At 31.1% G+C, this 12,699-nt stretch overlaps 1 protein-coding gene across 1 annotated transcript; it reads right to left on the reverse strand.

Moving 5' to 3' along the window:
• Positions 1 to 4,094: 4,094 nt before the first annotated feature.
• LOC108483090 (protein NBR1 homolog) lies at positions 4,095 to 8,163 on the reverse strand. The gene is made up of 7 exons (XM_017786299.2): positions 7,771 to 8,163; positions 6,045 to 7,144; positions 5,837 to 5,960; positions 5,514 to 5,762; positions 5,244 to 5,393; positions 4,500 to 5,150; positions 4,095 to 4,418 (listed from the first exon to the last, which is right to left on the reverse strand). Exons 1-7 carry the CDS (start codon positions 7,792 to 7,794, stop codon positions 4,320 to 4,322), a joined length of 2,397 nt encoding a protein of 798 aa, XP_017641788.1. The 5' UTR covers positions 7,795 to 8,163; the 3' UTR covers positions 4,095 to 4,319.
• Positions 8,164 to 12,699: the final 4,536 nt, after the last annotated feature.

A 12,699-nucleotide genomic window follows, 5' to 3' on the forward strand; every position in this document is an offset into this window, starting at 1 on the left:
GTTTAAAGTTTGGAAAATTTTTGAACTCACAAGCATATAATTTATTTTTCATAAAATTACTAAATTCACATTTAAAAATAATTATAATATTTAATTTAGAAGTATTAGTTAAAAAATTGAAATAAAATAAAATTTATGATAATTATACATTTAAAATAATTATAATTTAATAGAAGTACACATTTAAAACTAATTAAAATTATAATTTTAGTATGTTAATTTTAAAATAGAATTATATAGAACTCTAAACATAAACTATAGAAAAAGTTGTGATATTATAATTATAATTATAATATACAATTATTAGTTTAAAATTTTTACTTAAACAAAAGTTGTGCTAATTTTATTGATGTAAAATGGAGTTATTATTTAAATAGAATTCTAAACATCTTAATTATTACTTAATTAATATTAGAGTTAATTATGCTGGTTAGTTATTATTTTAAATAATATTACTTTGCATTAATTAAATAAAATAAAATAAAATAAAATAAAATTGTATTTTGAATATGTTAAAAGGCTTTCTAGCAAAAAGAAAAGCTAAAGATGCTTTAATTATTATTTAAAATTTTATATTATAATATTTGAATTGAAAAGGTAATATATTTTAATTATATTTCATAATTGAATTAAGAAATATTATTTTATGCTAATTATTGAAATTAAAAATACAATATTTAAAAATTACTTAAATATTAAATGATGTGACCTTAGAAGCTAGTATATATAAAAGCACAAGTTCGGAAAAACTTTTGAATTGATGAGAATATTATTTATTTTCCATCATATTACTAAATTCACAATTTAAACTATAATTATACCTATAAAAATAATTATAATTTAATTAAAGTTGTGGTAATTATTACATAGTTAAAAATATAACAATTTAATTTACAATTGTTAGTTAAAAACATTGTGCTAATTTTGAAATAGAGTTATTATTTGAATAGAAAATATAAGAAAAATTTGTGATAAGTAAAATTAAAATTATTAATTAAAAATTAAGGTAAAAATTTATGCTAATTTTATTTTAAAAAGTTGTGTTAATTTTATTGATGTAAAATAGATTTATTACTTGAATAGAATTTTAAGCATTTTAATTGTCACTTAATTAATATATTAGAGTTGAGTATATTAATGAACTATTGTTTTGAATAATGTTATTTTGCATTAATCACAAAAAGTAAAACTATATTGTATGTTGAGTATGTTAAAAAATATTTTAATTATGATTTAAAAATTTCTATTATAATATTTAAATTGATAAGCTAATATATTTTAATTATATTAAATAATTCAAATAAAAAATATTTTAAGTTAATTATTGCAATTGAAAATATAATATTTAAAAAGTTAATTAAATATAAAACGCATAAAATTACATGCGATATATGTGATATTAGAAGCTAATATGTAATAAGTAGTGTACATGTTGTCAATGTGGCACATGTCCACTTTTTCTCTCTCCTTATTTTTTTCCTTTTTTACATTTTAAAAATTGGTTAAATTCTAATTTTGATCATTTTATTATGCCTAAATTTGAGATTTAAGTCCTATGCATCAACTTTTAGCATAATTTGATTCATTAATTTTTATAATGTTATTAATTAGTCGAAATAATTAGTATCATTAACTTTGCAAACAAAATATTAAGTTGTTATTTATTGAATGTCTTAAGTTTTTGAGATTGACATGTGACTAGTTTGTGTCGCTTTTCTTTTAATTTTATAAATCAATTATCAAATTTTAATTTTGACTCTTAAATTATGTTGAAATTGAAATTTGTGATTTGATCTATATACTTTAATTTTAACATAATTTGATCCCTCTCCTTCTATAATTCATTAGTTAGTCCGATTAGTTATTATTGTTAATTATTTCATTCAAAATGATGTAAACTTTTCTTAAGAACACTATTCCAATAGAAAAAAATTATATTTTATCATGATGAATTCAAATAAGTGTTTTTAAGAAAAATCTTAATCAATATTTTCAACTCTATTTTTATTAGTACATGAATACCAAGTGTATTTTTTAGGCTTATATGAAAATAGGTACCCACACTATGCAATTTTTCTTATTTTTGATACCTAAAGTTTTATTTTGTTACCACTTAAGGTATCAACCGTTACCTTCAGTTAAAAACCTTCGAACGAATCAAATTATAATATGTATCATTTTTAATTAAATAAAATTATTTAAAACGTTGACTCAATTAAAAAAAAGATTGAACCAATCAAATTATGTGTTTATGGCGAAGAAAATCAAATTATGATGTGTAGCATTTTAATTGAAAAATATTTAAAACTAAATTATTTAATTTAAGGGTTGATACTTAAAGTGATAATGGGATAAAACTTCAAGTATGTACTTTGACAAAAAAAAAAACTCTAGGTACTTAAATAAGAAAAGTTGTACAGTTTGAGCACTTATTTTTATATAAACTTTTTAAAAACAAAATGTAACATTAGAGAAATTAATAGAATAACTTTAATGATAATAACAATTAAACTTAATTTTTAAATTTAATTATTAAAAGGATTAAATTATTGAAAATAAAAGTAAATGTTAACAAATAATTAACTAGAATGTAGAAATTTAGAAGGAAGCGTCCTATTATTTATTTGTTTTGTTTTGTGGGGTGCTATTCTATTTCTATCTTGTCCAGAGACTTATTTGATATATATCCAAATCCACAACCTTGACATATTAAAATTAGGGAATGTCCCTCTCTTTGTTTTGTGGCATTGAGAGCAAAGAATGACTATTACACTTCCAATCCGCTTACGCCGAAATCTTGTTATCTTGGCTCTTTCTTTCACCCTCCACTTCACTACCTTTTCGTTCTTTATGTCTATAGATGAAGAAAAGTAGTGCCGGCAGCAAACTCGGACAATGATGTCTCCGGAAATGGCAGAGATTGGACAAGTGAGAAAGAACTTTGCTGATGGAAATTATAAGGATTGGAAAAGATGACTTGACTTGGGTGTCTCAAATGATGATTAAAGAAGAATACAGAGACCCTGACATATTTAAACCAAAAGGATTTTAACAATTTGTGAGAACGGAAATAAAAATGTATTCTTGCTTAATCACCATGCACAGTTGATGGTGGATAGGATGCTGATTGAGAGTCAATTCCATGTCCAATCCAATTCACCAACTCATTCCAGTACTCAACATGACCACCCTCGTCTTCAGAACAAAACACCCACTACCGCACATCATTATTCATGATTGAATATTAATTGTTTCATAAAAGTGGTTGAAGCACCAAAAAGCCTAAGCTTAAATCATGTTGTCAAACTTAAAACCTTATTTATGTATGTATGATATAAGATGATGTCTGTAAATGTTTTGTTCAGACAAGCAAGGGATAGGAGAATGGATCAAGAACAATGCTCCGGACTATTGGGAGGTAACTATTGTTCACGATGCCAAAAAGTTTCAACGTTGTGAAGAGAATTTAGAGATGGTCCATCCATCTCAGCAATCCAATCACCCTCCCCAAAGGAAGTTCTTCTCATTTGTATGCAAGTCTAGTTGAGCTTGTTAGTGTTTATTTGCACATCATCAATGTGATGATCTATAAGGAAATTAATAGTCTCATTTTATTCTTGTAGGGAGCAAGAGGGGTCCATCAAAGGGTACAAAACTAATTGTCACTTTCCCATCCTCTCTCGTCTTCTTTTCGCTGATAACTGCTTCCTCTTAATCAAAGTAAACGAAGATGATTGCTTAACAAATGAAGAATTCAAAGAAACTAATTTATGGAGAATAAAACATTACTTAAAAAATGAGAGCGTCACTTCAAACATGAAAAATTCTCTAAGACAAAGTAATTTGTAAAACACAAAAGCATTACTAAAAGCCCAAAGTTATTATTTAAAACGTGTAGATGTTTCTAAACGGTTGAGTTATTCATTGAAAACAGGAGCTCAAAATGTCAAAAAAATAAAAATAAAAATAAAAATCAAACCTTATAACTCGTCCCCTTTCACAAAATTATAATGATCCGATGTATGGCTAGATAAGTGTCACCTTCCCTCGATTTTTTGAATTTAATTTTTCAAGACAAATGGGACAAATATATATTTTATGTAAATAACTATATATACACAAGTAGTTATAGCCTTTAGGCTTCAAAGTTCAAATAAACAGTAAAACGTTTACAGCTCTTTTCTTTAGCCCCTGCATACTTCAGAAGACTAGAAATTAAAAGGCAGCTACTTCATAAAGACACGGTTTAGATGCGCACACTCATTTATTTATATAATAAAATGCCTAGAAACCAAGAGCCATCATCCATAATTAATAATTTAAGCACCTTCTCCTGTTAACAGATCCATGACAACTCCCTTGATGCTTCCGTTGTTCTTCTTCAGCAGCTTCTTGTTCGTTTCAGCATCACAGAAACCCTGCACCCACACAAACACCCAATGTCATCGACATCACCCAAAAAAAAAAAGTGCATGACCGTGATAGTTGCAGATAATTACCATTTCCTGCAACTCCTCAAGTATCGGATCCCATTCAGCCACCCCACAAAGATCATCAACAGACTTCTCCAGATCATATTCATTCCTCCTCAAAATGTCCTTGTTCAAATCAACCTGCTTGAACCCCATATCTTCAAGTTCCTTAAGCAGAGACTGCTCAACAACATTTTCACTCTCCCCTTGACTAGGTGCTTGCACGCTAATTGCAGGGTGTGGCACTTGAGAGGGCCCAACAGGAGCAGCTTCTGAAAAATCAATGATAGGATAAGACACAGATGAAGATGGAGTTTGAGGAACAGCAGGGACTGAAAAGCCTTGGTCACTGATGGGATATGCCTCAGATGAAGATTGTATAGGTGGTTGGGAAACAGGTACTACAACACCTTGATCAATGATGGGATAACTCACGAATGAGGATGTAGGAACAGGGTCTGGGACATCACTGTTGTTTACTGTCTGCTCCTTTGTTGACTGTTCAGTAACCATGTGCTTCACTGGCACGGGGCCTGCACCAGAGCTACAAAGCTCAGTAACAAAATCAGCATTCATATCCGCAATGTGAGAGTCTTTTTGGCCACTGCCTTCAGGCGGCAAATTCAAGTTAAAACCCTGAAGGTTATCACAATTTGAATCCTTCAGGGAAGCATCGACCTGCATTAACAAATTGTAATTAGAAGTGACTCAACTGTTGAGAAAACTAAAGCTCTAAAAGCATATCAACCTCTTTGAAAATACAAGACTTACATGGATAAGAACCCAAACACGTTGTCCAAACTTAATGCCAGATTCAGATGCCATCCTCCAGTAAGAAACATACCGACCAGGCAACTCTGGTGCAGTAAAATCAACAGCAATGTCCAGGTCCCCATCAAGAGGCACACCTTCGGCGGGAATCTGTCATAAGTGGGGAGGATGAAACAAATAATTAAGCACAGCAATAAAATCATTTAGTTAATGAGTACACGTGAAATGATATAGCAGATTGCAATAAATGCAGAAGATCGAACACTTTACGTCTATATCAACCGAGATTGCATTTGTTAACTTGTCTCCCCCAATCCAGACAAGTTGCATCCCACGATACCAGGGCAGAGTACCATTGTTGCGCATTCGCCAGATCTTTGTAAATGGTGTAGATGGAGCCATTACAGTCCCATCCAATACATTGACATCCAAGATAAAGTGACTTTCTCGTTTAGGCCGAGACAACTTTAGTACACGATTCCTCAAGACATGAGGGAGTGCTGGGCCAACTCTTGGAACCTATAAATAAAAATAGACCCCACATCATTGAAAGGTAGAGAACAGTTAACAAGCAAACATGAAAAGAAAATTACATGATCATTTGATGCCCTGAAACACCATGGATGCCGGTAATGCATAGGCTTGTCCATTCTTATATAATCAGCTTCATTTCCCATTTTAGAAAAGCAGATGCTGCAGAGATCATAGTTGTCTTTTCTGCATTCGCAAGTTCAGTGAGTAATAAAAACAATAAAAATCAAGTCCAAGAAGGAATGATCAGTGCTTAATAACATTTCTTACACTTTAGACTTGAACCGAGGTCCAGTAATGGGAAGAACCCCACAACCATCACACTGAACTCCCTTGTGGAATGTACCAAACAAGACATTTCCATCAGTCGATACAAAGCTCCTTTTACTTGGACTGAAGGGATGGTATGAAAACGGAGGCACAGTAGGGCCATTTGCTACAGGCACTCCACTGAAGGGACATTCATTTGAAGGATAATCTTTCCTTGTAGTATCAAAGAAGGGAGTTGATGCATCCATGCTCACACTCTTCCCCTTGTTACGTCCATTGTTCTCCTTTGTGTTTTTCTTGTCATTATGAGCACAAATGTTCGATGCAGATGGTCCAGAGGGCATGGTAGTATATCCAGTAAGGTTGGCATCATAAAGAGGGTCAGCATTCAAATCAACAGCAGCTGGATCAGAAACAGCAGGTACATCCACACCATCTGCTGCGTTTTCAGTGTTGGCTTCCTTGCCAGTCTTGAAGCTTGAATCAACAGCTGTAAATTTTGGTAAAACACCAGTTGGAGCAGATGGTCCAGAAGGGCTCTCAGAAGATCCAACAGGAATGCCAGAATCAGCACCAACTCCAGGTTGGGAAGCAGGACTCAAGTAGGATTGTCCCATCTTAGACAAGGACTCCAAAAGATCACCCAACAATGGACTGGCAGATGAAGCTTTCGAAGCAACTTCTACGGAAAGCTTTGAGAAAACTTCAGTTAGAGCATCACGAAGAGGCACTGGTACAGAATTCAGTGCATCAGCAGAAGCAGTATTAAAGCTTGGCAACGGAGGCTGAACAGATGGGGATCTCAAGGGAGTAGAACCACCACTTGATCTTGTGTAAGGTTTATTGAGCTTGTCATTATTTAGTTGCACATTAATCCTCAAGAATTTAAGGCGTTGCCTCATCACATCACACAAATCATCATCATCAACAAGGGTAACAATATCCCCATCTTCATCAATATATGTCAGAGTAAGTTCAGTATCAAAAGGAAAATTGAAAAGCCCCATAATTTTTGCCCTTAGTCCAGTCATATTAAGATCCAGGCGTTCACCATCAACAATTCGAGCATTGAAACGCCTTAGAGTATTTCCATACTTAACCTGCATCCGTCACATTTGCAACAATATATAGTATAAGGAATCTAAAAAATAAATTTAATAAATAAAAAATATAAACAAAGCATCTTGTTCTAACAACTGACTACAATTATGGTATCGGTAACATTTTATGATTAGGGAACCAAGAAATCAATAGAAATATATCAGAAGGAACAATTAGGGTTAATCATAAATTAATTCTAAATTTGACAAAAAAGTTATCATTTATGCATGATGTACACTCAATGAAATCAACCTAGAAATTTAAAGCAAAAAGCCTTCACTGCATGATTGATATTCATTCTAAAAATGACATTACAATTATCATATGTGCATGATTGATATTCATGAAATTAACTCAGAATTTGAAGGCAAAAGGCCTTCACTGTATTTGACAATCACAAATCAAAATAAGCAAAACAATCAGGATGGACATAATCAGCCTCGAATTAAAAATTAAAAAACAAAACAAAACAAAAAGCCACATTTTTCCCGAGGAAACAGAGAAAATATTAAAAATAAACAAATAAAAAGAATAAAAGGAGCTTATCATAAGATAAAATACTGAAACTGCAGTGTTGTGTATGGAAAGGGAGATGAAAAGGTTATAAAAAGATGAAAGAACAAACCTTGATAACGAGATTAGATTCCATAGCTTATCAGAAGAAAGAGAACGGAAAAAAAAAAGAAGAGGTGAATCGGGAAAGAAAACCCTAACCCTAGAGGAAAAGAGTAATAGAGAGACGAATATTTGAGGTAATGAAGGGTTCTGTTTCTATTTTGTAAGGGAGTGGCCGAGTAAATACGGAACGGAAGCCGCGGAGTTCCTTTCCTTATGGCGGAAGCTCTTTTTTTCTGTTTCAATCCAAAGATATTATTTTTCCTCTTTCGTTTGGGTTTGTTTATTTATTTATAGCGGCTCGCATAGCTTAGCCAATAAGAAATTTCATTGACTTTTTTGCTTTTTTTTCCGTCTTTTTCAGTCTTTTATCTTTTTCCCCCAAGCAAGCAAACGACTCTATTCTACGGATTGAGTTGGAACTTAGAGCAGTGTTTAATAGGGGCAAAATATTTGGTACACTAAACTCATAATTAAGGAGTTAACAGGGTATATTAATCTATTATAATAAATATATATTAGCAAAAAGTCATATATCAGTTTTTGATTTGTTTGTAGACTAAAATATATATTATCAGTGTATCAAATATAATATTTTACTTAAAAGGACATAATTTAATACTTAAGTAGTGTTTAGAAAGCTACTAGTCATTGAATTTTAATGTAATTACTTGTAATTATATAGGAGTAACATGTTTAAATAATCATTATAATTAATGAATCCCATTAAATAGGATATAATTGGAGTATCCAATTACACTTTTCAATTCTTAGAAGATGGTGGAAATTGAACTAATGATTTGAAGGAGTAATTGAAGTAATTACGGATAATTACATCCAAATCTAATTATCCCATTGCTTTTCAAATACTCGTACATTATTTAACTTAGGAAATTATTTTTATACAAGATTAAGCTATAAAAATTATATTATAAGTATGAACTCATATAAGTATTTAAGATAGTTATGGCCAAAATTTTCTAAAGTATAAATCATAAATATTAAAAAATTATATTACAAAAATAATTTATGTTGATTTTATAAAGTTATAATAAAAATCATATTATTTAAATCCTAAAAGATTTCTTAAAGGTATCTTCTATGTTGTAAAAATAACTTAAATGTTATAAAAGTGTTATAATATATTTATTTACGTGTTTATTTTTCTTGTTATTTTTATTAGTAAGTGTATTATCAATTGCTTTTGTAGGATTAACATATTGCATATGATTATTTGATATTAATATTCATTACTCATTTAAAAATTTATCGTACTAATAATTTTTATATAGTAATTAATATTTTTGAAAATATGTAATTGTGTAATTCAATTTGTACTACCAAACATGATATAGAGAATTGTCATTCTTTTTTATTACATTAGCTAGTAATTATATTTTCATCTAATTACTTTGTGATGTCCAAATAGACCCTCTTGGACTCTTTTTTTCCCAATGGGATACTTGTGTATTTGACAAAATTTATATAAAGTAAACTACTTAAATAATCAATCTAAAATTACAATGTTCCTATTTTGGTACTCTATTTTTTTGTCAAATTAAGCATTATTGTTAAGAACTTTGATAATTTTAGCCACTCCTTTGTTAAACCCCAAATGAAATGCTAATTAGGCCGCCACAAAAAGTTGACTGTACCCCATGTGTATATACTTTTACACATCATTAAATTAATCTTTAATTTTTTTTAATGTTTATAAAAGGACTTATACTGGTAGAGCCCCTAAAAAATTATTTTCTTTCTATCGAGAATACAAGGCAAAGGAGAAGGTGTAAGATTCGAAGGGAAGAAAGCCGCAATGAAAGAAGTCCATGCCATCCCAATATGCTATTGTGGATTTTCAGCACCATTAAGGACATTGTGGTCCAATAGTAACCCTGGTAGAAGGTTCTTTAAGTGTAGAAACTATGGTGGTCGAAGACGTTTCTGCTTCTTCACCTGGTTTGATAATCCAACGAGTCCTCGTGCAAGAGTTGTCATAATTTAGTTGTTAAGAAAAATCAAGGCAATAGAGATGGAAAGAAAGAAAGAACAGATAATGTGGGGTGTTGGTTTAGTGGCTGTTGTATTTTTTATTTGGGTATTGATGAATGAAATGATAAAATTATTTTGTTTTTTATGTTGGTTTAGGGGTTAAATTTGGTTCTAGAGGTTGAGTTTAGAATGATAATAGGTTTAGGATTCAATGACTTTGTAAAAGATTGTAGTATGGGTGGAAATGATAAATTAGTGATAAACTTGAGGATGATTTTTCGTTTTTTTTTTTTATTTTGGTCGATGTTATGATAAATTGACTTTTTTTTAACAACAATTATCAATATAAATTTTAGTTTTCTTATTAGTGTTAGTTTGTTTTTGACCGCCTTCGAATGTACCAACGTCCAGAGTAAAAAACCTGCACAAAATATGTCAAATAGGCGGTGTTTGCAAGTATATGAGTCAGGTTGTAATATAGTTACAACGAAGTAGGTGAGTACTCTGAGGATCGTACCCAAGGGAGGCGAGCACTAAATTAATCCCAACTTAAGCACAAATAGAGCTAATTAGTACTTTAAATAAATTATATTGAGAATAAACATAAAGAAAGATTTTTTGTGTTTTTATAAATAAAGAATAAAATATTATAAAGGGAAGACTTTGAGAAATTTGATATGGAAACCGAATCAAATCTGAGCATGGGTGATTTTAGCTCGCTTCGGTAAGCATAAATAATTGTTTGTTCGAGTTCCTTGTTCAATCAACTAGTTGTTACCCTAGCAAGATCTCTCGATCTTCCCCCAGAATAATGAGTCAACAAGAATAATTTATCTCTCGACCTCACAGTCCAAACAAATTTAGGGCTAAGGTGCTCACGAACATGCCATACCAATTTTGGGTTAATTCCCACCTAGATGACTTCCTAGGGTCGTCAAGCCTAGGGTTTAAGTTCTTCCTCTCCCAAATAACTGATCCGCTAAAAAAATCTGCACAACAATCAATTAATCATACCTCCACTCGCTAATCCTCCATAAGAGGATTAGTTTTTCATAGATCTCAAAAAAATAATAAACTTGACGTAGAAGATGAACATTAATAATAAATCAAGAGACAAAGGTTTAAGAGAATCCTAAATTATATTTAATTAAAGCACTAAATCCACAAAGAGTTGATCAAGTTCCACAAATCAGATCTCCTAACAAACGCAAAACTGACAATAACCTAAAGCCTAAGAAAAAATAAAAAATAAAAACTAAAAATTACAAAGAAATTATAAGGTATCAAAAGCTATCCATAACAAGTGTTAAATGAGCCTATTTATAGAGTTAGGATTGTCATTGTCCTCAACCCTAGGTCAGCTGATACTTTCATGTTTAATGTTCGATTGTGTTGACCAAAACGCCCCTAACTTGTAAGTATTTCTCATACAGGACCGATTTCGCGACACCCTAGTGCCTGTGTTGCAACATCAAAGGCAATATACTTGTATTCAAGGTAGCGTCAAGGGTGTGTCGCAACATCCATTGGTTATGTCATGACACTGAAGGCGATCTTGGAATTCTTTCTCTCTACTCCTTATGTTGCGACATCAAACTCCCCGTGTTGCAACACAATGACCAATATTAAATTGGTACGCCCTCTAATGGCTCATGCACACTCACAAAGTATATTAGCTCATCCTTAGGCCTCATTCGACCCCTAAGGTCAATAAAAGACTCAAATTACACTTTTTATTGAATGTAAATAAACTTATAAAAACTCAACTAAAACATAATAAAACGTTTGTATTCAATCTCCTTAAATGCAAAAACTAGTTTAATTTGCTACACCGAATTACAGCAGATCAAACTCCCCTACACTTCAGTCATTGCTTGTCCTCAAGCAAAGCAAACAAAAGCAGCAATTAAAGGACGACCTTTAAAAAATATGGTACAAATGTTAGTTTTGGAGCACATGACTAGGCATTTTATATTTACACATAATCTTGGCATGATATATAGCTGACTTACCACTTTTGATATCAAACACCTAAGTTCAGTATATTACAAAGCATACAAACATTAAGGGTTTCAAATGTAAGGATCCATCAACAAGTTATACAGGTAATTCAATTAGCCTAGTAGAATACAAACAATTGTAAATACAATTATTAGTATGATATCAATTCGTAAATAAGTCTATTTAGATCACATAGGACTTTTCAGCTTGTAATGTTCTAAGGCTTAAAACGAGTATGGAATTCAAAAACAGTAAGCATCAAATAGTTTCAAGCATGAAAATATTTTTGCACATTGTATTGTTCACTATTCTCCCCCCTAGCAACCCTTACTTGTTCACCACCTTATTTCTCCTTCTCTCGCCTTCCTTATTTCTCCACATAGGAAATCACAACATAATACAACAACTATGGCTAGATCATGAGTTTGTGTGCACTAATGAACGAGCCTTTCTATTTTTGGTAACTTTGCCACTTTTCTTTCCTTTTTTTCAATACATTTCTCATTCACGACTGCTTTTAATTTCAAGAACTTTTTATACTTGTTTTTAATTTTCTTTATGAGTTTTTCTTTTTCTGCACGTATTGACTAACCTGTAATCACTCTATCGCACTGATCCTTCCTATTTCACCATATTTTTACAAAATTCTGTTGTAATATATCTACTTAACCCTTAATACATATGTCCAGGCATCTATAGTTGTGTAGTTTATGACCAAAGAAAAAGGGCAAATACAAATGAATGTTTTTTGCTCGAATTTTGCATGAAGGTTCATCAAGAAGTGTTTTCTGGCTTAAATATAGGTACTAAGGATGAATAAATAGGGCTAGCTTTTTTGCTTTTGTGTATACTAAACAAAACATTAGGTCATCCCTAAGTATCTCAATATTCACAAATTTAGTCAACTAAACAATCACAAATTCAACAATTTATCATATATACTAGC

Source organism: Gossypium arboreum, chromosome 1, assembly GCF_025698485.1.
Source record: "Gossypium arboreum isolate Shixiya-1 chromosome 1, ASM2569848v2, whole genome shotgun sequence".
In the NCBI taxonomy this organism is placed as follows: Eukaryota; Viridiplantae; Streptophyta; class Magnoliopsida; order Malvales; family Malvaceae; genus Gossypium; species Gossypium arboreum.